At 41.1% G+C, this 27,044-nt stretch overlaps 1 protein-coding gene across 1 annotated transcript in view; it reads left to right on the forward strand.

The window, feature by feature from the left end:
- NKAIN2 (sodium/potassium transporting ATPase interacting 2) overlaps positions 1 to 27,044 on the forward strand; it is a 1,223,374-nt gene that overhangs the window by 513,360 nt on the left and 682,970 nt on the right. The window contains exon 2 of the mRNA XM_075597233.1: positions 10,485 to 10,622. Coding sequence (XP_075453348.1) covers positions 10,485 to 10,622 — 138 coding nt within the window. The remainder of the gene's footprint in view (positions 1 to 10,484; positions 10,623 to 27,044) is intronic.

Consider the following 27,044-nt stretch of genomic DNA (forward strand, 5'->3'; position numbering starts at 1 on the left):
CAATGTGCATCCCGAATGTTAAGTGGGAGTCAAATCATATGCCCAGGTATTTAAAACTAGTGACAGGGGTTAGGGTGGTGTTAGTGTTGGTTATAATCTGGAGCTCAGTCGCTGGAAGCTTTACAAATTTAGTCTTGGTTCCAAATACCATTGTTACAGTCTTGTCAGTGTTTAAAAACAGTTTGTTTTGGGAAATCCATTTTTTGAGTCTCAAAAAGTCAGACTGAAGTATGTGTTCAAGGTCAGAGAGGCTATGGCTGTGTTCATATAGGATTGTGTCATCTGCATACATGTGTATTGAGGCTTCCTGACAAGCTGTGGGAAGATCATTGATGAACACTGAGAAGAGTAGGGGCCCCAGAACAGAGCCTTGCGGGACACCACAGGTGATATCCAGGGGGTTGGAGTTAGAGCCTGAGATGGACACATATTGGGATCTACCTGATAGGTAGGACTGAAACCAGTTTAAAGCATGCTTCCCTATTCCAGAGCTCTGGAGTTTGTTAAGCAAGATAACTTGATCAACTGTATCAAAAGCCTTTGCAAAATCTAGGAATACTGCACCAGTGAGTTGACCCCATTCCATTCCACACTGGATTTCATTGCAAACTTTTAGCAGGGTAGTTATGGTAGAGTGTTTGGGGCGAAAGCCAGATTGAAATTGGCTAGGGAAATGTGTCTTGTTATAGTAAGCGCTTAATTGGGAGTGGACACATTTTTCCATGACTTTGGATAGGATTGGCAAAAGGGAGATTGGCCTGTAGTTTGAGACAGTGTTTTTGTCCCCACTTTTGAAGATTGGGACAACTCTGGCAGCTTTTCAGGTCTTAGGGATATGGCCTGCAGACAGCATAGAGTTGACTATGGAAGCAATTGGTTTGGCAATTGATGGGGCACCAAGTCTTAGAAACCTAGATTGTAGTAAGTCAGGTCCACATTGGTTGCTTAGTTTTAATTTGAGGAGCGCTTGTGTAATCTCCTCTTCGGATACTGGGCCAAATTGAAAATTGTGGGCAGTGTTGGGAGGGGGTGGGGCTATAAGGGTACTCCCAGGATGAGATTCAGGTTTGTGGTTTGGGTTGCGTTTCGCTAATAAGTTAGTAGCACACCCCACAAAGTAATCATTGAATGCATTTGCAATGTCAGTGGGGTTTGTCAGAGTAATATCGCGATTAGTGATATTACTTGGCTGTTGATGGTTAGAAGGCTGGAATATGTTGTTGATAACCTTCCAGTAGTTATCTGGGTTTGATGTATTCTGGAGGAGATTGTCAGAGTAATATTGTGCTTTTGCATGCCTTGTTTGCCTTGTGCACATGTTCCGCAGGCATCTGTAGTGATTGAGATCCTTGGTAGTGCCAGTTACTTTGTAGCTTTTCCACAAGGCGTCCCTGAACTGGTAGAGTGCTATAAGGTCAGGTGTAACCCATGGAAGGTGAGCACCTCGTACCCTTATTCTGCGTAGTGGAGCATGGGTACCACAGAGTTTTAAGAACTCGGACTGGAAATAGTCGAGCGCAGAATCAGGGTCAGGAATCAAATCGATTCTGTGCCAAGGGCAGTTGGTAAGGTCAGCCAGAAACTGTTGTGGGTTAAAGTTTCTAAATGTTCTAGTGAGGAGAACTTTAGGGCTGGATTGGGGTGGTTTGATTTCCTTACACAGTACACTATTGCATGGTCACTGAAAATCTCAGGAAGGATGCCAGAGGATTGGATTCTGCTGGGATTTGAGGAGAGAATCCAGTCTAGCAAGAAATGGTTGTGCGATTTCAGGTTTGTCCGTGTGGGTTGGGAAATGAGTTGCGATAGGTTAAGCGATTTAATTTGTGTGTGGATTTTGTGGTTTTTAGGGTCAAGCCAATTGAAGTTGAATTCCCCAAAAACTAGCAGCATATGACTTGCATCTTCAACACACCTTCAGGCAATGAAAGAAATTATATTGAAATGTTTTGACAGATGACTATTTATTTTATCATGACAGGGAAATATGTAGGTTTTTTAAGCTTCTACTCAGGTTATGTTAATTGAAAAGATCATAATGATGTGGAAAGAAGTGCAGTGGTGCCAAGTTAGCCTGGGATAATAATGTGAAGTGAGGGCTGCCTATCATTTGAAAGTGGACTTTTGTCACTACAGAGTGGAAACTGGAGTTTTCTACAAACTGCAATTTCTGAGCCATCCAAAACTCCAGTTTCCTTTTGTAGAACAATTAGTTGTCTTTTAAACTCCCTGTTGTGTATGCATTACCTATGAATTAAAGTAACTGGCTGCACCTTGGTCACAGTGCCGATACTAGTTTCCAGCAGAGAGCTACTTTCTGGCTGCTGATGTGGTGCCTGTGTTTCACGTAGGCTGCTTCTTCAAAGATCAGTCCTCTTATCCTTGAAGAAGCAGCCCACAGGACAGACAGGCTCCTGATTAGCATGTGCTCAAACTATTTACAGGCATACCCCGCATTAACATACGCAATGGGACCGGAGCATGTATGTAAAGCGAAAATGTACTTAAAGTGAAGCACTACCTTTTTTCCATGTATCGATGCATGTTCTGTACTGCAATCGTCATATACGTGCATAACTGATGTAAATAACGCATTTGTAACAGGCTCTATAGTCTCACCGCTTGCGCACAGCTTCGGTACAGGTAGGGAGCTGGTATTGCTGTTCTGGACATGCTGACAGGCGCATGCGCGAGCTGCCATTTGCCTATTGGGCGATATGTCCTTACTCGCGAGTGTACTTAAAGTGAGTGTCCTTAAACCGGGGTATGCCTGTACTTTAATTTTCAGCTGCAGTTTACAGTGCTTTAGGAATAGATACCAGAGCTTCCCCTCCCATCCTTCTACTGTCCGTCCACAGTTTTTCCCCCATACCAGAGTAGACTTTGGCTGAATTTGAACTTGTGCATTGCAGGTAGTTGAGCACGCTAGAAAGTAAGATTTTTTTGTTTATCTAAGCACCAAGCGTGTGTGCCCACGCACGAGCGCGCACCACACTGCGTGAGCGGGGACTTACATATATCTATATATGTAAGTAACCGCAGCAAGCGCCGCCCGCTCAGCGCTAGCGGGGCTTCAGTCTTAAAGAGAATATATATATAAAATTATAATTGGCATATTTTTACAGTTACCTCAGGTATTTCACCATATGGACTATAGGTTAATCTATATGGATGTATATAAGTCAATTGTTTATCCTCTCTTCCTCTCTCCCCCTTCTAAAAACCTCATGTAATCTCCCTGAAACAGATGAGATTTATGGCTGCAACTTTCCAGGCTACCTGCAAACTCATAGCTTAATGAATACCCTACAAATATATACATTTACAGTACCTTTTCAACATAGAAAATGTGTAGATTGCATGGAATAGCCAGAACCAAATCACGTTAAAAAAATCAGCTTTTGAAGGTTTTGACATGCCATCATGACTTATTGAATACGGCGAGATGCATATCAAATCCATAGGAAAACAGCTATTTTCACACCTACATGAATGTGTGTGAAATGGCATACTTCTCAATGAAGGGTAAGTCTACATCTTTGTGATACAGAAGAGAAAAAAATGATATGTCTATGCTGAAAAGGGGAATATGAAATGAAAAATAAATAGGAGACAATTACAACACCAATATCTAAGGTAGCTTCAAATAGGCCTCAAATAGATTGGTTAATCAGCTAGTTCTGGCTTGACATACTCATCATCTTGTACCGATTCATACTCTTGTTTTTACCATTTAATTGCTAAAAGCATGAGATGTTAGCACACATACCATGAACATTGTTCAATATGGTAATACACGAGATACTGTGGAAGCAAATGAGCCATGTATGAGAGAGCCATTTGTCATGATGATGTGGGTGTCAACGACACTAGTGAGAAGTTTAAGAATTACAAAGGAATTCTGTGCAGATGTTATTGTATGTGAAGAGCCAAGTCATTTGAGAATATAATTGTAATATATGTTAAACCATCATCCCTCTCAGAAAAATGACAAACAACAAGATGTTGCTCATAATATATTCTATATAATTGGATCATAGTGATAATCAGAATATTCAGTATAAACATGCATCAAAAGATGGTATATACAGCATGTCCATGAAAAAGTCATCAGAGGTCAACATACTTGAAAACAAGAGGTATCACTCAATGTATCACTTCCTGTAAAACATTTTATAAATAAATAAGGCTCTCATGGCAGTCTCACAAAATACTGTTACCATACAATATATGTTACAGATTAAGCTCTACATGAGAGTACATATCTCAGAGCCAATTATTGGTCCTAATTAAGTAGTAAATTCACAATGATATACATGAATCCTGCTATCTTTGCATAGGATAAATAGAAGAAGGTTAAGATGCGCAGATGAGTTAACCATCCATCAACTAAAATCAAAATGGGGAAAACTGGATGAAAAGCAAAAATGGATGAAAAGCAAAAGGTAAGATTAAAAAGAGACTAGTGTAGTACACTAGCCAGGAAGACTAATCAAACATGTGAATATTGGTATAGAAATTGATCAGTGTGGCAACGTTTCAGAGCCAATAACCATTTGTACATGCACCAGATATTGTATCATGTGTTACTTCTCAGATGAAAAAAAAGATATCCTCTGGCTTCTAGTCAGTAACAAAAAACCATATAACAAAATGGAAAAAAATAGCACTTTCTTAGTCTCTCAATCCGTTAATCATTCCTGTGCCTCGAGTGGTCCGGGTGTATTTCCTCAGCATCTCATCAATGCAGAAGTGCACGTGAACACAAACCTAGAAATATATGACATGCTGTATATACCATCTTTTGATCTTTTGATACATGTTTATGCTGACTTTTCTGATGAGCACTATGATGCAATAATACTTAATTTATTATGAGTAAAGCTTTGTTTCATGTCCATTTTTTAAATGGTTATGGAGAGATATATAAATATTGATATAGTGATAAATGGCTCCCTTACGTTGCACCACCGTCTGTCCGGGCTCTTTATGCACAGTCTTCTATGGTTGCTAGATAAAGGGATAACACATAGCACAATATTGCATCATTCAGGCTTCTGCCTGTTTTATTCTGTCCCAGTAGGGGACTGCAACATAAACAGATATACATTTGAGGCACTCAGTCTTTAACCTTCAGTGGTTTATTTTTCATTTAAATGATAGACTATATAATTCAGACACACTGTCCCTTTAAGGAAAACTAAACCATAAAACCAAAACCTACTCTCCTTGGGAGACTAACAAACAGCATAACCCTAGCTAATCACCTGGGTAGCAAGACTACTTCTAGTTTAAACAATGTTCTATTGTCTGGAATAAGTCCTTATCTTTAGATGGGGAACTGTTCCAAGTGAATCCAGGAAATCCCTCTGGGCTCAACTCTGCTTCCTCATCAGGTCTGGAATACAGGTTCCTTTGAGTAGGACCAGGTCCTGCACTCGGTTCATGCCTTGATTCCCAGATGGTCCCAAGATCGTGCTCCCTGCAGGCCTGGGGACCAGACTAACCAGTGTCCTCCTGGTTGGGGAAAAGTCACTCCCTGTGGCAGCTGCCTGCCTTTTAAACCCCTGTTCATTTAGGAGTTCTGCCTTAACTAGCTGCACCTGTAGCTAACCGTTCCAAAGGACTTTAACTGCCTGCATGCTCGAAAGCTCACATACTACACTCCACTCCAGCATACAGGCAGTGACTGTCACTATATATATATATATATATATCTATTGCTGTTGGTAGCAGAAGCAACACCATATTGCTTGTGAAGATACTGTAGCAATAAAAGCCACATTCAGCAGCAGAAGAGTTACCTATTTGATCATGCTTTAATTACTGTTTGATAGATCTATTAGTTCTACAAATCCACACTGACAAATGTAATTGCTCTTCTGTTATAAGATCCTCGGGAGTAAGTTTCATATTTCTTCATATAAGTAATTATGTAATTGGTGTTACTTGACTGACATTGGAACATCTACTGTATCTGTGTGTGATTTCTTACTGTTTGAGAAATGGGCTTCCTCCTACACATTTATTTTCCTGCTGATTTCAGTGACTAACTTTCTCATTGCCTTCCTCATATTTATCTACTCCCTGACAGTTACATACAGTAGTAGATTAGGTTGAAAAAAAATACATGTCCATCAAGTTCAACATTTGTTCATTTCTAACCATGTGAGATGCTCATTCTATATTTGTAGTTATATTGATCCAGACGAAGCAAACAAAAAAAAAAATAACAGTTACACATTTAGATCTCGTAAGGGGAGGGGATTCTTTCCTGACTCCAGTAATGACAATCATATTTCTCCCTGGATCAGCACCTTTCGTATGTTTAACTTATATGACATATGCCAATATACCTTTCCTATTGAAAAAGATGTCAATCTTTTTGTAGATTGCTATTGTATTTGCCATCACAGTTTCCATGTGTAGTAAGCAGGGCCGGCGTGATGTCAGTCACTCGGTGCCACTGCACCCAGCCCCGTGGTTACAGAGGACCTGCGCTCAATTAAACTGATTGCCGTGGGAGAGAGCGGGGCCTCTGTAAATCTCTTAGGCCGCGTCCATAGTGCAGGATATGGCGTGAGCTACGTAGGACTAGGATGCCAATGCATATGCGCATAGTGTACATGCCCTGCAGGGAGATCAGCGCTTTGCAATACAAACAAGTTTGTATTTCAAGTGCAATGCCAGGTCACGGAAGAGCGTGGAATCTAGCGCATTCTACTATGGATGCGGCCTTAACCTCTCCTTCGAAATGTCATCCTGCAGTGTCCCTCATCATGGTGCTGCGATGTTAAATGGTGTCGAGTTGCCACGACAATGAGCGTCACGTGACATTGTGATGTCATGTGGCGTCACGTTGTTTTGACAACGGGACACTCTGTGGTGCCACGTTTCCATGACAACATGATGCTGCATGACCATGACGTCCCGTGATGTTCAGTTGTCATGGCAATGCAACGCCATTTGACATTGCGGCACCATAATGAGTGACACTGCAGGAAGACATCATGAAGGAGAAGGTAAGAGTTCCCTGCAAGAGTTCCTTGCACCAAGCCCCGCAATATAACCAGCCAGCCCTGGTAGCAAGTTCCACATTTCCACAGACACTCTTCTTAATTCATTATTCAGTTAAGAAATAAGAATACCATACTGTATGCTTGTCTTGATTCTGTCTTCATTTTGCATGTATACATTAAGGTACATAGTGTAGGATTTGATATGTGCAGCACTAGACTGAGAAACAGTAGACTATAGACATTGCTCACCATCTCAGAGTGATTTTGAACAACTACATTTTTGTCCCAAGGGCTCATCAGCAAAACAAAGCTTGGGTAAACAAATTGCCTGTATTGTTCAACTTTGCACAACACTACATACAGCCAGTGCAGTATATGACAGAGTTAATTGTAATGCACACAGGGTAATATTTGTGGATCAGTCTGCAGACATTGCATCTTCCTTTTATCTGACTACCACAGAAAATACTGAGAAAGATACCTTTTAGTGAGGGAGTTGTAAAGTCAGTGCATCTTAAGATGTAAACTTGGTTACATACTGTACATGCCCAGTAACTTTCTGCCTGAGAGTCCTGAATATGCCCAAAGTAAATACTTCTTACTCATTTACTAAAGTGGGTGGTACTGCTTCTTAAATGAAGTTGATATAGGCATGCACAACCCCAGATATAACAATGAATAATCTGCAATTATATCTGTTATTGTTTTTCGAAGTTAAAGGACAAGTTTTCTCAAGGAACATTAAACTCTCAGCTGACAACTGTCATAACTGCAGCAGTGCCTGCCTTGATAAACTGAGCGTCATCTGTGATATATGAGGATAAGGGATTATTTGTCATCTCTGTCAAATATAATTATGGTAACAGTAGTAACTCAGTGTGTCTTGTAAATACAGCAACTTTGCCTCAATATTTATGAGTGCTGGAATCTTTATTTTTCTTATATTTAACAGAGTATGGGGTTAGCTGTTAATTATCTGCACTAATTGTAAGGTAACTGGCATACCTATTTAGCCTATGCAGTGCAATTGAACTCAATTACAGGAAAAGTACTGTATGTTTACCAATATTTCTTACCTATAGACTAGTGCCTTTTCAAGCACTTAAATTGTTTTTTGAGATAATGTATCATCATGAGAAAAATACTGTAGGAAAAAAACAACTGAATGTTTCTCTATGTTGTATTCCGAAATTGTAAATGTATGTATGAGATACAGTAAGTGTGAATCAATATTATCAACGTGCAAATTCGATTTCAAAGCAGTGTTTATAAAATGCAGGCTTTCTCAAATGTATGAATGGTTTAGATTATTCAATAAACAAATTGCCTTTTTAGGCTTAACCAAAATGGGCTATGGTAAGACAGGGGTGCTCAGCTCCACTCTCCTCAACTCCACCCCCCCCCCCTTTACCCCCAAACAGGTCAGGTTTTCAGGATATCACAACTTCAGCATAGGTGGCTCAATTGCGGAAGCTGGTATATCCTGAAAACATGACATGTCGGGGGGGGGGGGGCAGGGTGGAGGCTTGGTGGTGAGCATCCCTGTGGGTAGATATGGGAGAGAAAAAAATAGGTAACCTGGGGATGGCTGCCACAAGTCAGACCATCTAATTACTGCTCGGTTTTGATAAACGCTATTGGAACTCAAATTACTGTGGCTGTCCAGCTGCTGGCACCACACAATGCGGGGTTAATTATTTCCTTGGCTAGCCTGCAGTTACTGATGTGATCTCACCCTCTGTCATATGATGATTCATGAACCTCCATACCATCATCCATATCATTATCTTATTGCTAAAACAAGCAATTTTGGCATCATATACTGTATTTGTCATATTTGAATGTTGAACATCTAGTAGTAGTGATGTCCCAAACAAGCCAGCACCTTAAGTGCTGTTTGTGCTGTGCCAGGCAGGCAGTGCTACACTCGTCACTAACATCTCTATTAGAATTGACAATTGTCTTCTGGCAGCCACCCACCAATTATATAACGTCCATGTTGTATGTAAAAAAAGAAAGTCATCCACACGTTCAATATACATGAAAATATATTGATGCATAGATTTGATTGAAAGAAGACCTATACAGGCACACGTACTAATGTTTTATTTAAAAAAAATACAGAATGTGATATGTTGCTATCTGCCACTATCCCTCCCAGTCCCAGGGCACTAGATGTTGGATATGTGGCGGGGGATAACAGTTTTAAAATTGATGTAAAAGTAAAACTAAGCCACTACATAGCACGATTGACACACATTCCTTGTCTAGCATCTCATTCTGTTCACCTTCCGGGCATTATGTTAATTTTTATACTTGTGAGTAAATAGCATTACACAGTGGTGTTGCTCCTCCAGCTAATCTAGACATATGCCAACTACAGTTAATTCCCTCACTTACTGTACCTGGCAGTTTAGTATTTGGCTTTCCAGTCTCTCTCCGTCTATGGGGAGAAACCTCCTTTGTTCTCTTGAAAAGGCCTAATTTTCGAGCCATGCAGAATTTCATGATGCGTAAATCGTAAAAAAAAAAAAGTGTGAACCACTTTAAGAAGACATTCACACATCTCTAATCATTAGGTGTAGAAATGTGTCAATCATTAACTTGCAAAACAAGAACGTCTGGAATAAAACTGAACTACATTTGGAGATAGATAATCAAGAAGATATTTAGACAATTGCTACAGTAGGAATTATTAAACAATGAAAATACTGTAATTTTAATTCCCATGATTTTCTCACTGTTATAGAATAATGGGTAATAATAAGAGGTAGAGTTTATATGGTTCCCATGCAACCTAAAATAAAAACGTTATTGGAATACTTATCTTTTACATGGGCAAATGCTGATTCAATTTATGTTACAGTTAGGAATATAAAATAACTGTGCACTTCTACAAAATGTTTGCTTCTCTTTTCTAGCAACTGATTTTATCTCAAGGGCCTACATCCCATCTATGAACTTTTATTGTAGTTGCACAGACTCTCTAAAGCATTCCCTGTTTTTAGGATTTATGTTCACTGTGTGTTCCTTCATAAAAACATGACACCCAATAGTAGATAAAGGTTTTTTTTACTAGAAACATATTATCTGGTCAGTAAATAAATCATGTTTATTTCTAGGTACAGATGTAGACATGTTATTGCAACCTGTGTCGCACTGCAGTGGGACATACACAACACACCGGCGGGAGAAGCGGTCATTGCTTTGAATCAGCCGTGCTCCATTTCACTCGCATGAGCACGCCATAGGTTGCCATAAATGTTCGCTACATCTGTATTTATTCACAGTAATCATTACTGCATATGATTGAATAAACTACTGGGTTTGCACATACTGGGACGCCATTCTTGTCGTGCTGCTACTTGAAATGTGTTTTCTTGTACATCTGTATGTGTACCATTAAACCATTTATTGTTTTACATATTTGATTTTCTAATATATTTTCTTTCTCTTTTATGACAGGCTTGTATACTGGAGAGGCAAATATTTGACTTCCTTGGCTACCAGTGGGCACCGATATTGTCAAATTTTATTCACATTATTATTGTTATTCTTGGATTATTTGGAACTATCCAGTGTAGACCTCGTTACATAACTGGTGTAAGTATTTTTTTTTTATTTGCAATGGTAAATTGGTCAAAAATGAATGTTTATATGAGTTTAATGACAAAATGCAATCAGGACTTAAAAGTCCACTGAGCTGAAACATAGTGGACATGCTAATCGCATAACCATCTTCTTTCCATCCCTTTCCATTACAGAACAAAACTTGATGTTGTCTCTGTATTGAAACTGTACTCACAACCTATGACAAGCATGGCCAGTTATGCTATCCAATCTTTCACTATTAATTTAATTTAATTAAATGTAAGATTTCAACTTGTAAACAGTTATAGAAATTAAAAAATGTGTTATTTTATTATATTGGCTGAAAAAAAGAGTTGTAGCTTTTTCACTTTGTTTTTTTATTTGTGTATATGATACAATAGGAACAATATGAAAGTCCCTATTCTTTTGATACAATATTCTGTGACATAAATGTGAGGTACATTGCAAACACTGTTCTAATGACTCAATTACCGTATATGGTTTACTGTATGTATTTATGACGTACACTGAATTTTCAAATAATGTTTTTGGTTTTTGTTTGCTTGTGTCAATTTTACCAAATAATGACTTTTAACAGTGAATTTAAACCCTATTATGAAGATTTTTTTTAAATTATCACTCAAAGCAGAAAAGTCCCTTAATACATGCTTTGTTTACTGGTCAATTCTAAATGGTTTATTTTCATGTTGTTCAAATCAAACAATATTTCTAATTATATGTCATATTTTCTATGTAATTTTGCTGAGTTCATTTTAACATACAGATGTAGCAAAGCTTACTGCTCTCAGTGCACCACGGTTGTGCGGCCGCTGCACGAGAACAGTACGCGGGAGAATTAATGTTGCGGGGGTCCATGCTTGTGAATGGGGCTCACAGTGGTAATCCTTTTGTGGAGGCATCTCTCCATCTACAACAATCGCCATCTCTATTCCCATCTGCAGCATCTTCCCGCAGTGCTGAAGGTAAGAGGCAGGGCTTGGCAACCCCATAAATGACTTAGATGCACGAATATGAGTCTCTACATTATGAGGGGGAGGCTATGTGACTGTATTCGGTCATCTACTTCATCAAGAGGGCTGGATGGTGTTAACTGTCCTGTCCAGCTCCCTTGAACACATAGATGACCGAATATTGTCATATAGCCTCCCCCTCATGATGTAGAGACACATATTCGGACATCTACATCATCCAAGGGGTTGCCATGCCCTGCATCTTACCTTTAGTGCTGCAGGAAGATGCTGCCAACGAGGACAGAGACAGCGACGGCTGCAGATGGACAGACAGCTGCGCAGCTCATCTAAAAGCTGAGTATTATTTTCTCTCCCTAGTTGATGGCCCATCATGTGAAGGATTAACCGCTGCGGGGTCCCTGTCAGAAGCATGGACCCCCGCAGCGTTAATGCTCACGTACCGCAAAATGTTCGTTTTTTGGGACATTTGTCGGGCCGCCTGTCCGGGCCCCGGGGAAAGTGTTAAATCTTCAGATACCCCAGGGTATGCGAAGAAACATTTCACAATAAAAAGCGAATTTCAACACCTAAACTTCCTTCCCTATTGTTTTTCCTAAATATTTCCTTTTTGCATAAACACATTCATGCTTTGGGGCCTATGCACTAAGTGGCAATAAAAAAAAATCGCTGGACTGTTTAAATCGCCAGTTTTGACAGCGTTGCTATCACGGTATGCAGAAAGCCCCGAATACCTGTGATAGCAACATTTGCAAAAATGGCGAGTAGCCGGCGACGTGAAGATCGCCCCTCTGAAAAGGGCACACACGCCAATTTCTTTCAGCTGCAGAGAGAGCTGCTCAGAGAGAGCCGCCCCTCCCTGCGCAAATCTCGCCCGAAATTAATGTTTTTTTAATATAAATTTTATCACTAGTGTAGATGAGCTGGGGGTCTTCCGAGCAGAACTGCGTTGATTTGGGGTCCGTATCTCCTATGCATTTTTTTCCCACGGTCACGTGACGCGGGACATTTAAATGCATAGGAGAAACCGGCACCCCATAACGGTGCCTGTATCTCGGGAAGCAGGGGGTCCCCGGACCTCAAATCAACGCAGTTCTGCTCAGGAGACCCCCTGCTCATGTACACTAGTAATACAATTTATGTATTTCCGCAGGAACCAACCGAGGGCTCCCGGACACATGCGGGGACCACCTAATGGCCCCCAGACACCTACGGGGACCACCTGAGGACCCCTGGACACCTATGGGGACCACCCAAGGGCCCCCAGACACCAGTGGGAACCACCCGAGGGCCCACAGGCACCCGCATGGACCACCTGAAGGCCTAGACACCCACGGGGACCACCTGTAGGCCCACAGAAACTCACGGGTACCCCCGACGGCCTCTGGTATCAATCCTGTGTAGAAAAATAAAAAATGCTTTTATGTGGGGGCTCAGGGGGTGCGTGGTTTTTGTATTGGTGGTTAGTACATATTGTAATGTTTTTTGGGGGCAGAGGGTGTGAGTGAAGGGCCAAGTACCCGATTCACTCACCCCCTCTCCCCCCAATAATGCTGCTGTTGTTCCTTAACCCCTTCATTGCCTTAGCGGTTAGCCGCTAAGGTAATGAAGTTGCCTGTAAATGCATTTTTTATTGCATGGGATCCATGTCGGGGGCCTCCGGTGCTGATATTAATGGGTATCATCTCCGGAGACTCACAGCATCAATCCAATGCAGGAAAAAATAATTTTTTTCTAAAAAGACCCCTCTCACCGCTTCTCGGCAGCTTCTCAACACCTTCCTGCCAACTTTTCATGGCGGGAGGATTTTGAGAGGAAATCTCTATTCTAGAGTTAATCGGGGCTACTAGACTTGCATGAGTTTGAAAAACTGCCAATAAGTGGCTTCTCGCTGCTCGTTTTGCGATTTTGTTTTCTCGGGAACAAAAATTGCCGATAAGGACTTTTATCTGCGACTTATCGGTGTGCTTACTGAATAGCAGTAGGCCTTTTTGGCAAAAAGGCCTCGATAAATGGCTTATGGCGCTTAATGCAAAGGTCCCCTTGTCTTTTGTTATGGCCTAATGCACAAAGACATATCAAAGTCAGAGTAATAGAGAACAAAATCATAAGAACACCAGGGCACATCTCTCTAAGCAACGCCTCAATAAATGATTCTGCTGAGGCAGAAAGGATTCTGTCAGTCATTTTCATTATGCCAGAGAGAGACAATAAATGGGATATCAGTGTTTTATGTTGAGATAATTATAAGAGCATTTTTATATATCATCCTCATCATATGTGCCACTGAAACCACAAGCCAGTATTGTTGGCACTTGCTTTGTGAACATTATCATTTGCATTTTCAGTTGCAGTACAACCAAACTCCTGATGCAATTTTTGTTGAGGCGATATTGTGGATTGCACAGCTGTTTGTTTGCTTAAGGCACTGGCTTTGTTCTGGTTATATATTTAGCACAGAGCTTGTTTTTTATTGGTCTCTACAGATATCCCTTTACATCTGGCAATTTCAGGAACACCTTGTACAAAAAGAGCATACAACTCTTTTCTACAGTTATCTTTGATGAGTCTTAGCAGCCTGTACTCTTAGACCAATTTCATGCAACAGAAACCTTCTGCTAACTTTTCTGTAAATCTTTGCACTGTTTGCTGTACATGTTCATTTTTTTGGCTGTCTGCAGTGAAGAATGACTATGTGTTTGTAGTAAACTGCAGTTACAGTAGTACGGGCTTACTTTCTAAAGTAAATGCCATACAGAAGCATTTCAGAACCATTGTGTCTGACCACATTTCATTTGTATTTGAATTGTATTATTCAGATCTCTGATAATGGTACACTGTATAAAAGTATTTAGGTGTGACAAAAAGCAAATAAAAAAACCCTTCTACAGCCTAATGTGATGGTCAATAAGTATTAAAAGCCATAAACTTTATGCATAGGCAATGAGCAAATGTTGCTATAAATACGGTAAATTACATCCTATAGCAATCTGTACATGTTGTGTAGCCTCTTCCAAATGTGGCACTTTGCAGTGCATTACTATTTTTTCCATTAATCATCTTGGCATTGCTTGTAACAAAATAAAATATTCCTGAAATTCAGTGTTTACCTTTTGAAATTGCTCAGCAGTACTGTAAGCAACATCAAACATTTAGCACAACAAAGTAATAAAATAGCTTTTATGTATTTTGCTTGCCAAATGACATTATGAAATCCCACCCATGGATAAACGTTTCCTGCAAGTCATTATGCAGGCAGGTAGTGGGAGATACTGTGCACAGAAGAGTTTATGTGCCATGTTGTGTGTAAAAAAATGGCCACGAAACCTGCAAACAATACAGGGTTTTTTTCAGAATGTATGTGTTTGCTGGAAGTCTGCAATACAATATTACAAGCAACACTATAGTTGTTCTCCTTGTCGTTTATCTTTGATGTGTAACTGTATCTACAGTATGTGATCCCTTCTTCCTCACCAAGCTTCCTCACTATGGCTAAGTCCCCAGTGCAGCCGGAGGTGCGTGCGACCACTTGCGCGCCTCCCACCAGCCCCTTACCTCCTCCCTAGATGTCCCTAGTGCCTCCTCGCGTCCAGGCTCAATGCACACTGTTACGCCTGTCACGGTAACTTGTGAAGAGTTATAATATACACAAATCTCTGGGTTGAATTGAACACGACTAAGATATGATAAATTAAGTTTATTCCTTAAAAAAGGTGAACACACAAGATTGCACAAATAACATACAGAATATAGCACTTACATGGGATGGGGCAATGAAGCAATCAGGAACAGGATTCACAATTCATCAAGGTAATCATGATTCTTTCAGATGTTCAAACGAAGACCCTGGGCATAGGGCTTACACTGGTTTATATGGGATTCCAGCCCTATACCCTAACATTGGTTGCCAGGTATTGGTTAACAATTACCTGCACCCAAACCCTCTTTGCCAGCAAACGTGGGAAGCATTGTTGGACCATGCCCCCAGCTAGTTGGCACATGTGCACATTTTCCACCTGGGGTCTCATTTCACTAGCCCCACACTAAAGAAAGGGCACCTTACAGTCTACCAGACGTGTATCTGGTCAGGAAATCCTTTGTCTGTAAGTGTGAATTACAACACGTACAGACCATTCAAGCCCTGCTCTTCTCCACCCTATTGTACACAATCAGAGTGGTGAAGCCTTTGATCAGGGGTCTGTTGTAGACAACTGGTCGCCCCCTTGAGCATTAACATATAGCAGAGCCAGTATCTATCGCGGGCTTTTATACCAGACCCAAAATACAGTACATTTATTAATATCTAAACATATTAAAATAATCCGCTCGGCTGGGCCAAGCGGGCTGAAAATTGCGAGACCCTCATGCCGGAGGGGACTCTCTATGGTGGCCAAGTTTAAGCTCGCTGCTACCCACCGGACCGGAGTTACGCAAATACAGTTTTAAAAGCACATTTACAGAAGTGGCTATTTTCTGCCATGCAAGTCAATGGCAGAAACCCAAACTTAACCATTACCCTGACTCCGTTGTGTTGCTCCGAGAGGGTCGGTATTTGCCATGCAGTCATGCCGGAACTATGACTACATGGTGACCAAATCTCAGCCCTCTAGGCTGAACAGAACTGGAATTATGGGTTTCATGTTTCTGCTCATTCTGACAGCCGTTTTTACCTCGCGGCTTTTACCTCCGCCATTAGAGTCAATGGTGCGACCCTCGTAGCGAGCGCGACCATTTCCCGGGGTCATTGATTGTCGGACCCGGTTGGGGTCGAGGGAGGGGGTTCCTAGGATCTAGGGGCAAAAAGAATTTTATTCCGGGGTGCCCTAGAAACCTAAGTTTCCCACGCCAATTGAACGTGAACTTGACCAGGGATTGATCAAAGCTCTTTTCAAGACAAAGTTTCCGCTTTTGTGGTCTGCGGTCTGGATGGCTGCCAGCCCGTTCCTGGAGGTCTGAGTCGAGGAGTCCCCATTGTAATGCATTGCTCCATTCACTTTCAATGGGGTACTGCCGCTCCTCCTCTCAGGCGCCACCTGCAAGTCTTCTACGATATTGGGCCCAAATCGCCGGAATCTCCATAGGGTTACATGGGGCTGTAATGGCGACCTAGGTAGAGACTGCAAAATGGAGTCTGCAAAGGCGGGAAAAGGAACAAAGGGCCATAAACAAAAAATTAACAGTAACCCTTTCCCTCCCGACTGGATCCCAGTGTAAGTGTTGGTGCAAACACTGAGATGGGGAAAATACACATTCACAAGGGGATATACATTTGGTGCTTAAGCAGGGGTATAAACACAGTACTGGACATCATTCCAGTTAACCCCTCGCTACCCCAGTGAGGGCAGGGGGTGGCCAAATGGGGTGTAACCCCTTTAGTACCGGGCCAAACCCCCTCTCCCATGACAATGCGTGAGCCAGCAGGGGCTACAATAGGATTCTGATCACGAGCGGCGACGCGTCATGTGGTGTGGCAGTGAGGCAATGAGGAGGTGAGATCGCCGGCAGCCTGTTATAAACGGGCGGGAGGGAGGGTGGATACGTACACACACACTCAATCGGATCGTGGGATGGGATCTCCGCTCCACACACAAACCTGCAGCCTTAACACTAACCAGATGTGATGTGGCTCCAGAACTTCTATTGCTTGGCATTGCAATCCGTTGCTGCAGGGATGAGGGGGGGGGTGCACTGTGTGTATACTGCCCTGACCTGGGAGAGCTCTAATGTAAACTGGCAGCGCCTCCGCCCCCTGTCATGGCCCCTCCCCCAAACCCATTTTGTCTACGCCCCCAGCGCCTAAAAAAACAGCTCCCTACAGATCGCGGTGTAGTGCCGTGCATGCGCCGCCGGGAAGCAAGGCGGGCGCGCCAGTGCGTGCAGCGGGGCCTTAGGCTAAGCTCATTTTGGGCCTTGTGCTCCTATTCTGAATTATTTCTTTATTTAAAAAAGCAATTCCGCATACTCAATTTGTATAAACTTTATTTATAGCACTGGAGCATGGGGGTGTCCTCTGGAACTGAGCTGTCTTATCATAAGCCCATTTCCTTAAATACTTACCTGTTTTCCTACCGGCGTTCTCCTCGCCTTTCAAGAATAGAACATGGCGCCCCTTCTCACAGATTCTTCTGGCCAATAGGAAGCAGTGATGACATTGATTGAGGCTTACTACTGGACAGATATTTAAATACCCAGGAAGTTACATTGATAAATAAACCAGTATCTCAGAAACCTGGGGAGACCCTGGAGCGGTTCAGTTCCACAGGATTTCCCGGTATAGATGGATGAATATGTAACCAAAATTCAAATTTTCCGCGAAATTAGAAAAAACACTTAATTTTCTTTTAGCATACAATGCTTCCAATGCAGCCAGGAATTCTGGGAAATTACATGCACATGAGCACACAAGGTTGACCTGTCAGTCACTTTTTACCCACCATACTGTAACTTATGTGTGGTTAATAATAAACACAAGCCAACTTTTGACAAATTCACCCACCTCCAGTTTCAAAGCTGTAATAATGATATTTGGGCATGATTGCTGCTTTAAGATGAATGGCATTTCATATATCTTTGAATGTCACTAAATAAATCTTGTAAATTCCACAAAATCAAAAGTTTTCTAAAGTGTTTAATACTTCAGTATCATTACTATCACTGCAAAACGTTTACATTTCCACTCACTAGAGCACAACAATTGTGATATAGACATCCTTAGTTTACTTACTAAATAACTGTAGAATTTCATTTTCATTGTTAAGCGTTGCAATGTGGGACTCACGTCTTTGTTTGTGCTTTGTAGGAATGGTTTCTGTTTCCCCTTTGTTTGGTAGACAATCAACGTTAGAGAATACCTCTCATTTCACCTTGTGAACAATTTTGTGAATTTGGAAAAACAATGTGCATATGCGTGTTTTTGAAAAATTATGCAAACATGCTTGCCATTTAATCATATGAATGTACAAATTATGACAAATTGAGGTAGATACGAGTTAGGATAATAATGTATATACAGTTCAACCCCCTTATAACGCTGTGCTTGGGGTCCAAAGAATCAAAACGCGTTATAATCGGATCGCGTTAGAAATAATGTACAATTGTATGCATTGTACAATAAAGTATTTAAGATACCAATAATCGTGTTGTAAAGTATTCATAAATACGAAAATTGGGAGCCACGCTTGCATCGCATTATAAGCAGATTCAAGTTGTAACAGATCGCGTTATAACGGGGTTGAGCTGTATATGTTTCTAGCACCAACCAAGTATACAGAGCTTACAATTTTTAATACGTTTTCAGAAGAATTAAAGTACAGGAACATAATAATACAGAATGGTGCCGGAGGGCATAAAGACATACATAGAAAATCGGGAGAAAGTAATCCCTGCTCTGAAATGCTTACAATCTAATTGGCATGAGGTAGGGCTAACTAAGAGTAGGAGTAGACTTGAGTGCATTGGTTAGAGAATAATAATAGAACAGTCATTTAGTGAGTAGTGGTCATCCAAGCCTAGTAATGGGTGAATGTGTACAACTTTGAGTCACAAATGTTTTTTCTGTTTATATCATCAATCGATTCATAGTACAAAGTTCGACGATGGTTTTAACTATGAAAAATGTGTGCAAATGAACCTCAAACTGCTATAGTTCTCACTTTGTGCTCCCTTTTTGTGAATGTCATAACATCCGCCTGCGAATGTGTAGAAATTTGCAGGCCAAGGGAATATTGCTAGAGACAGCTAGACCCAGGCTGGGACATTGGGTGTGACATTTAGCACCAGGTGACAAATGTCCACCACCCAGGGGTCCCTGCTTCAAAGGATTTTTTGATGGGGGCCAAGGGGGTGGTTACCCAAGCAGAGATCAGAATGAGTGACCTTATTAAATATAAGAATATTATGAGATGTCCTCGGCTGAACATGCTAAGAGTTACATATGTGTATTCGTGGGGCCGAGCCCAACTAATGATTCTAAACACTTGATATCTAACAGATACTAAGAGCCAGATATTAATATCTCTCTTAATTTTAATATTACACGGTAATATGTAGTCTTATTGGGAGCGTCATGCGTGACGGAATGCATTAATATTCTCGCGTGCCAGTAAGTACTACTGAACTGAAGTTATGAAGATATTTAGATAGGGAAAAACATTTTTTAAACGTCGTGGGGTGGGAGGAGTTTTACTCTGAGGAAAACTGTCAACGTCACCGCTGATTTATGAGAGAGGCTGGGTTTAGGTTGTGTTCAAAGGGAAATAATTGTATAAGAACCAGGCTCAGCCTAGGGCTATTGTCTTCATGTATGGTCTTCATGATCTTCATGTATTGCTGTGATGTCTTCATCTGCAACTGAATTATGGAAGAAATGGCCCATCTTGTATCCTGATGGCTTTCTTGTCCTAATCTTTAAGTAAGTGTCTATATTTTGCCTGTTATTTGTATATTTTGTGTGTTCACCTTTTCAAGGAATAAATTATATTTTATCATATCTAAGTCTCGTCCCAGTTCAACCCAGTTATATAGTATATATTTTTTTGTGTATTATTAATAGCCTGTCACAAAGCTCCCGTCACAACCGTGAAATATGGGTGTTTCTGGGAAGTGATGGATGGAGAGAGATACCTGGGATATATGGTAATAGGAAATGCAAAGTATTTTTAAATGACCCCTCTTAGCACATATCCTAATTTTGCTAGTTTTTGCACACAGATGTCTCTCCCCATGTTTTTTTAAAGGTGGGTCTGAGCGGGTATATATAACACTTGCGACACAACCAAAAATAGGTCTATTTTAAAATGTGGACCACATTTTGAGCCAAAAGTTCTACTAATATGTACCAAATGACCTAACTTTTGCTATGTTCCTTTTTTTACTGTAAAAATCAAAGCCCCACAACTATAACAAAATCATTTCTCTAAATAAAACATTGAAAGAAAGTTTGGAAATTCCCTTTATACAGATCTAGCAAGACTTAATGTTCCCATAACCATGCACATCCAAGTACACATGGAATTGTGCATTGGCTATTTTGTGAAAATATTGTGAGCTACAGTATGTGAGGATACGTGGGGACACATTATCTGTGAGCATTCCAGGCTGTGTTACCTCATAAGTTTAGTTCTTTAAAGTGACTATGGACAGTCTTAATGCACATAATAGCCAGTGCTGCTTCAGTAGTGACTTTTCAAGTAGGTGACAATGGAGATCCAACACCCTCTTCATCCTTAACATGACAGCAATTGTTTTTTTTTGTCTTACATTTTATCTTTGTATTACAAAAATAACCATAAATAATCATTTAAACATAAAATAATAAAAAAATAGTAAGATTTTATTTGAGTTTGATGCTACATGGCTTTTTGTTTTTACGTAATATGATTTTTCTTTGGAACTGTGCCTCTAATGGTCTAAGAGGTCCCTCTCCTATAATCTTTAAAAACAGACTCAAGACTTACCAATTTCCTAGGAAGTTGAACCACAACCTTGTTTTGTATCACATCATCTAAAGTTACTTTGAGTTTCTCTCTCTCTCTCTCTCTCTCTCTCTCTCTCTCTCTCTCTCTCTCTCTCTCTCTCTCTCTCTCTCTCTCTCTCTCTCTCTCTCTCTCTCTCTCGATCAAGCACATTATTGTGTGGAAAAAACAGATTGCTGGTGTTAATTTTTGGGGGGATAGTAACTACACTGTCGCCCTCTCTCTCTCCTCTCAGTACTAGTATAGAGCATATAGTAATTGTACAGTAGGAAGCCAAACAGTAAGCTGTAAGTACTGCAGCTGTGTTTTAATTTTTATTCAGTGTCAGGACCAATCTTGGGTTTTCCCCACATAAGCAGCTTTCTTGAGTGACTGAGGAGGAAGTAGGACAAGGCCTGTGTTTTGCCCAACCCTGGGCTCAGACCTTGTGCCTTCCCCCTCTTTACTTAAGGAGCTGCACTTCCTAAATGTAGGTAGTGTCTCTTCCCTTGCAAGAGACAGGTACTCACACAGGGGAGTATCAAGCTTTGGCACCAACTGTTCACTCCCCTTGGGGAGTAGGGTGATACCTTTCCTCTGGCTCTATTAGGTACTCAAGTAAGGACTTCCCCTTGTGCCCTTGGCTGGGGGTGGATGTCCAGGGATCATCCAGAGGTTAGAGACCTGTTTGGACTATGCTGAGCAGATGCAGTTGTGTTACTGTGTAAGCAGAGGAGCAATAAAAGGTTCCAGTTAATTATACTCCTCCCTAGTGTGCAATCTGTCTGGTGAGAATGGAGTGAGTTCTTCTGCAGGAGATTGCCTTCACAAACCTGGAGCCTGCAGCAGATGGAGGCACTGCACCAACAGAGATAAAGATCAGTAATGTACCCCAGTAGCCTGTCCAGAGGTCCCCACTATCACCGGCGGATGACTCAGCATCCTGTGAACCAGCAGGTGATCAGCATCATACACCATGTAATGGCAGAATCTCCCAGAGGGTGGGGGTAACACAGTTAGATGTGCAACACACATACTATCAACTATCATACTATTGTAGCGCTGATTCCCCCTCTCTGGGAGATTTACTCTGGCTACAGGTATGTGTGGTGCTAGATACATGTGTGGTTCAGGAGAGACTGAGCTTCCGCAATGTTGTGGGGAAACAGGACAGGCTTTAGGTGGTTTCAGGCAGTAGTTCTTTTCATAGTGCTGCACCTCCAGTCACAGTAGGCTCCAGAGTTCTGGAGTTATGGAGACAGTCCCTCCTGTGACAGTTCTCTGAACATACCCCTACCCAATAGACTGTAGACTCAGGCACGGGTATATAAATTGGGATCCTTTATTGGTGCAGCCACTGCAGTTCTTGTTACAGGTCTTAGGATGGCCCTAGGCCACACTGGTGGGCAGGAAGCCCGACCAGATGCCTTAACTCTTCCATAGCCCATAACGGGGCTGGAGGTATAGGTCTCTACCCTCTGCAGGGTGAACCTGGACTGACTAACTTGACATGCTTCCTCCCTAAGGCACAGGAGGGGGAGGGCACTAGGTCTGCACCATTATTGGCTGTACACAGACCCAGTTTCACATCCACACCTTGTCACTCAGAAAGGCTGCTGGAGGAGGGGAAAACAGCCTATCAATCAGGGCTTACATAAAAGGGGGGGGGGGTGCAGTAGAATAGCCAAACCTACCATGGCTACACTATAAACACCATTCTCATCAACATCATTATCATCTACAATCATAATTTCTTCATCTCAACCTTCATCTCTTCTTCCACCTCCTCAGAGTCTTGAAAAAGAAGACCGTTCAGTATTCACTCTCACTGCATGCTTTGCTGAGAATGAGAATATGTCTCTCACAAGTACTGTATGTTTACTTGTGCCTTTGCACAACCTGTTGCCTAACAATATTTAGTAAGATACAGTACTCCTCCTCAGAGTCTTCCTCTTAAATCTTAAATCTCACTCACTTTAGTAAGTATGCTTAGTTTGGCATAGATGTATAGTTTTTCTAAGTCATTATGAGTGATCCCAACGAGTATGCCCCAAATGAGCTCAGTACACTCCAATTATCATCTGGCACCCCACAGTATAACTTACTAGTCACTCTTAAACTTGAACCCCAATGGATTAATAGTGTGTCTGTTCCCTATTATAATTTTTTTTTTTAATGAATTGAAGAGTTGAAACGAAATGTGCTGAAGCTACATTACATATTTAAATGCTAAAGTTTGGTTGATTTCGCAAGTAAGTAAAAAGGGGCTGATATGTTTTAAGGAACATTGTGTATAATGTTATGCATCTCATTTAATTTTTTTTTTTCCAATTAACCTCAAGGTATACAAGCCCCATTTTGTCCCTTGCTCAGATATTGGTCTACTGCAAATTGCTCATTTTAAGTACGGTAGACCAGCACGAAAGGCGTAGTTATATACAAGCATACAGGACCTCTCGAATCTCCTTCAAATGTACTATGCTTTGTGAAGAGGTTCATGAAGAACAATTATCGGTACTATGTATTTGTACGCAGATATAGGGGTATATTCTAGTAGCTGCAAGAAGTGAATATCCATGTGGAAAGAGCCCGTATCGCTCAAATAAGCAGGTTTTGGTATTCTGTAAGTCTTTCTTGCATGTCTAAACTGTGGGAAAAGCTTTTTTTTAGAAATAGTTTAATTCCAGCTAAGCAAAATCGAGCGGTATAACCAAAACGGCTCAAACTCGTGTAACTCCTCTTTATTTCCCTAGATGTATTAATATGTAGATACTAGGGTGGGGACCGTAGTGAACCTCCCCTGTACATAAGAGAGAATATTAAGCTGGCAAGGGACCAAGCTGGAATCTGACATCACACGGGGATATGTATCGTTTGAATAATAATAGTTTATATATGAGGAACACAAAAATCACATACAGTGGACCTTAAAATAGGAGGACCATGAACAATATTTATGACAATCGTATAGAAAGAATAGTAATGTACCCCTCTGCGCAATTGTCCCACAGTGTCTCTTTCTCAGCCCCGGTGGCACAGATGCTAATTAATGGTCCACGATTAGTGCTGGCACCGAATTGGAGCTTGTGTGGAATATAGGTGTATTAACAGGTGCAGGCTTGTTACTTCACAAATAATTGCGGTAACAGTGTATGATGAAAAGGATACTGAAGTGTTGTAGGGTCGATCCCCTGGATGTGTCTTCACTTGGTCTATCCCCCGCTTACACGGGCCCCCTTTATACAGACAATGTACCCTTTACCTCTGGTATGTGCTTTTCTGCCACACTGGAAAGGCTCTGGCACCGTGGGACAGGTTCTCTCTTTCTCTGTCTCTGCAGGTCTCTTCCTTGCTCACGTGCTCCTCTCTTGCTATATCTATCCTACTTCCGTGATGCCATCCTTCTTGCTATCCTATCACCTCTGTCCTTTCCTTGGTTCATAGTCATTGACCGGAGGTCATGTCCATTATTACACTTAGGTGTATCCATAGGGGTGTTACATGCACATTTTTTGCAAACTCGCTGACATTTTAGTAGCTCCATTAACTCCAAAAGGCTAAACCACTTCAAATAACTTGCAGATTTTTTCTCGCCGCCTTCAAGTGGGTGAGATAGCCTCAATAGATGCAGTTTTGCAATTTACATTAGTTTTTTTCCGCATTTCAGGAAAAAATATCAAAATTCACAACTATGGACCGATTCCTTTTGTCTTTTTTTTTTTTGCTTTGCTAACTTTCGCCTGTGAGTAAACACTGTACGTGCAAGCGAAAGTTCTGTGTGAACTTTTGAATTTACTTCTACAAGCTAAAGTTGCTAGTTTTTTTGCATTTGTGAATATTACAGTTTTTTTTTTTTAAATCAATATTTTTTTTCCGATCTTGTAACGAATATTGGAAAATGTGAAAAAGATACAATTTTTGCAGCGAGGCCCTTCAGGGGCTTTTCGGACAGCTTTAATTTGCAACCTCTTTTCTGTATGTGACTTTTCCCGGAACATTACATTCAACCACACAAGCAAATATCTTGATCTTGTGTCTCTTGTCAAACAGCCTGGTTTGACCTGTTTTGTTTTATATGCAGTTATTAAAGTCTGAACATAAAATAGGATACTCATTTTCTTTAAGACATAACTTTTCTTAAGTGTCATTACTGAGAAGGAAGCTTTTTCCCTCTGACATTGAAAAGAAAGATAAACCATGTGCATTGTTGTAAAAGGCAGCACTAAAGATTTACCAAAATTTCCACTGTGCACTATTTCTGTAATTTAGCTGTCAACTGAGCTATTTATTTGGAGATTGTCTTTATAGGTTATTGTCTGTGCTCAGCTATTGATGGTGATGCCACACACATTCATCTGGGATAAACTAAACTATAAATAATAAATAATTCTTAACTCATACAAATAAAGATCACAGCAACACATACAGTACACTTATGTTTCCTGAGCCTGGCAGATAGTGTGTGAATTATAACTGCTTGCCAATGCACAATGCCCCTGCAGGCATTTTCAGATATTGGAGTGGCTGTAATCCAGTAGTTTTACTAGGGAATGTTCAATTAAGATTTTCAAGATGGTCATTGTTTCTAATAAGAAATGTGCCTTTTTGTTTCACTACTATTTCCATTTTGTTTGCAGGTTGGAGTGAAGTGACTTTTGTTTTGCACTACATTCCAGAGCTATCCTGGGCATTCTGAAGCGATCTTTTCACTTCTATTGAAGGGTCACCTTCGTGCAAGCACAGCTAATCATCTTTGCTTTCCTCGTTGATCAATCCTACCAGCAAGCCATTTAAGGATGCTTTTGCTTTGAGGCCAATGGGAGCTTAACATTTGTTTTCTCTCCATCTAAAGATCAAATAGGGATTAGTGTTCAGTCATAAAGTGAATCTAGTGTGATGAGTTGGTTACCCATCCAGAAAATGTACTGTGTGATAGAACTGACTGCTGAAATTATTTTATATTCAAAAAGGGGGAATATACTGACATCTACTCATTAGAATTCAATTAGAGTTTTAGTATGGTAAATGCAGTAATGTTCAAAATACTGTGATAAGAATTCATCCCCTTTAAAAAATTATAATCCTCTTTTTGATCATATTTAATTTGTCATGCTTTTTTATGACTTATAACATGTCAGGAGGAGAGGAATGCACTTTGTTGTGTGGGTTCCTTTGGTTTATATTGCATTTTATTCTACGGCAATATCGGATAGTTAAACTGTAAAGTTGACTTTAAGGTTAAGATGAAGATGCTTTCTGTACACCTCAGCATAAACCTCTGTAATCCTGCAGTTTGAACTCAAAATTACAAACATTACAAAACATGTGGGCACCCATTCACATACCCCTTGCAAATAACATACAAAACATATCACTACAAAATAAATCTTCTTTTTAAAATTGTGTAGTTCCCTTTCCCGTGACTAAGGGAACTACGCATGCTGGTTACCTGTTTAGTGTTCAGGAGGCCTAATCCTCCGCCACTGGGAGCCCGGGGTGATCGCAGGCTCTCTGGTTACAGCGCCTCCACCTGGGAGGGATCCTAGCGCAGCTGGATAACCCCTCACAGGACCCAATACATTCAATGAATAAGAATACACACTGATATAACTAGCTTTTCTTTACTGACACATAATCAAATCAATAACAATATACACCCAGACAATATACACTCCGGTGAGATCCTCCAAAGTACTGAGCTGCCCTGGGCACCTAACCACCTGGTGTCCACAGAGCCAAACCCACCCAAAGTATGTGGATTAGCGCTACCCACTGTGTATGGCCGTTGGTGCACATGGGTACCTTCCTGGTCTCCGTCTAGACCAAGGTATATGAAAGATGATGGGTCCGCAGGCCGCAAGTGATCCAACGCCGCGTGGTCATCTGATCCTCTCCTTCCCGAAGGCATCCACCTCTTGAGGAAGCTCCAGCTGGAAGGTGTCCCTTCATGTTTGGGTGCCCCTTAATGTTTGGGTGCCAGTGGTCTGGTCCTA

This window comes from Ascaphus truei, chromosome 4 (genome assembly GCF_040206685.1).
Source record: "Ascaphus truei isolate aAscTru1 chromosome 4, aAscTru1.hap1, whole genome shotgun sequence".
NCBI classification, from domain to species: domain Eukaryota; kingdom Metazoa; phylum Chordata; class Amphibia; order Anura; family Ascaphidae; genus Ascaphus; species Ascaphus truei.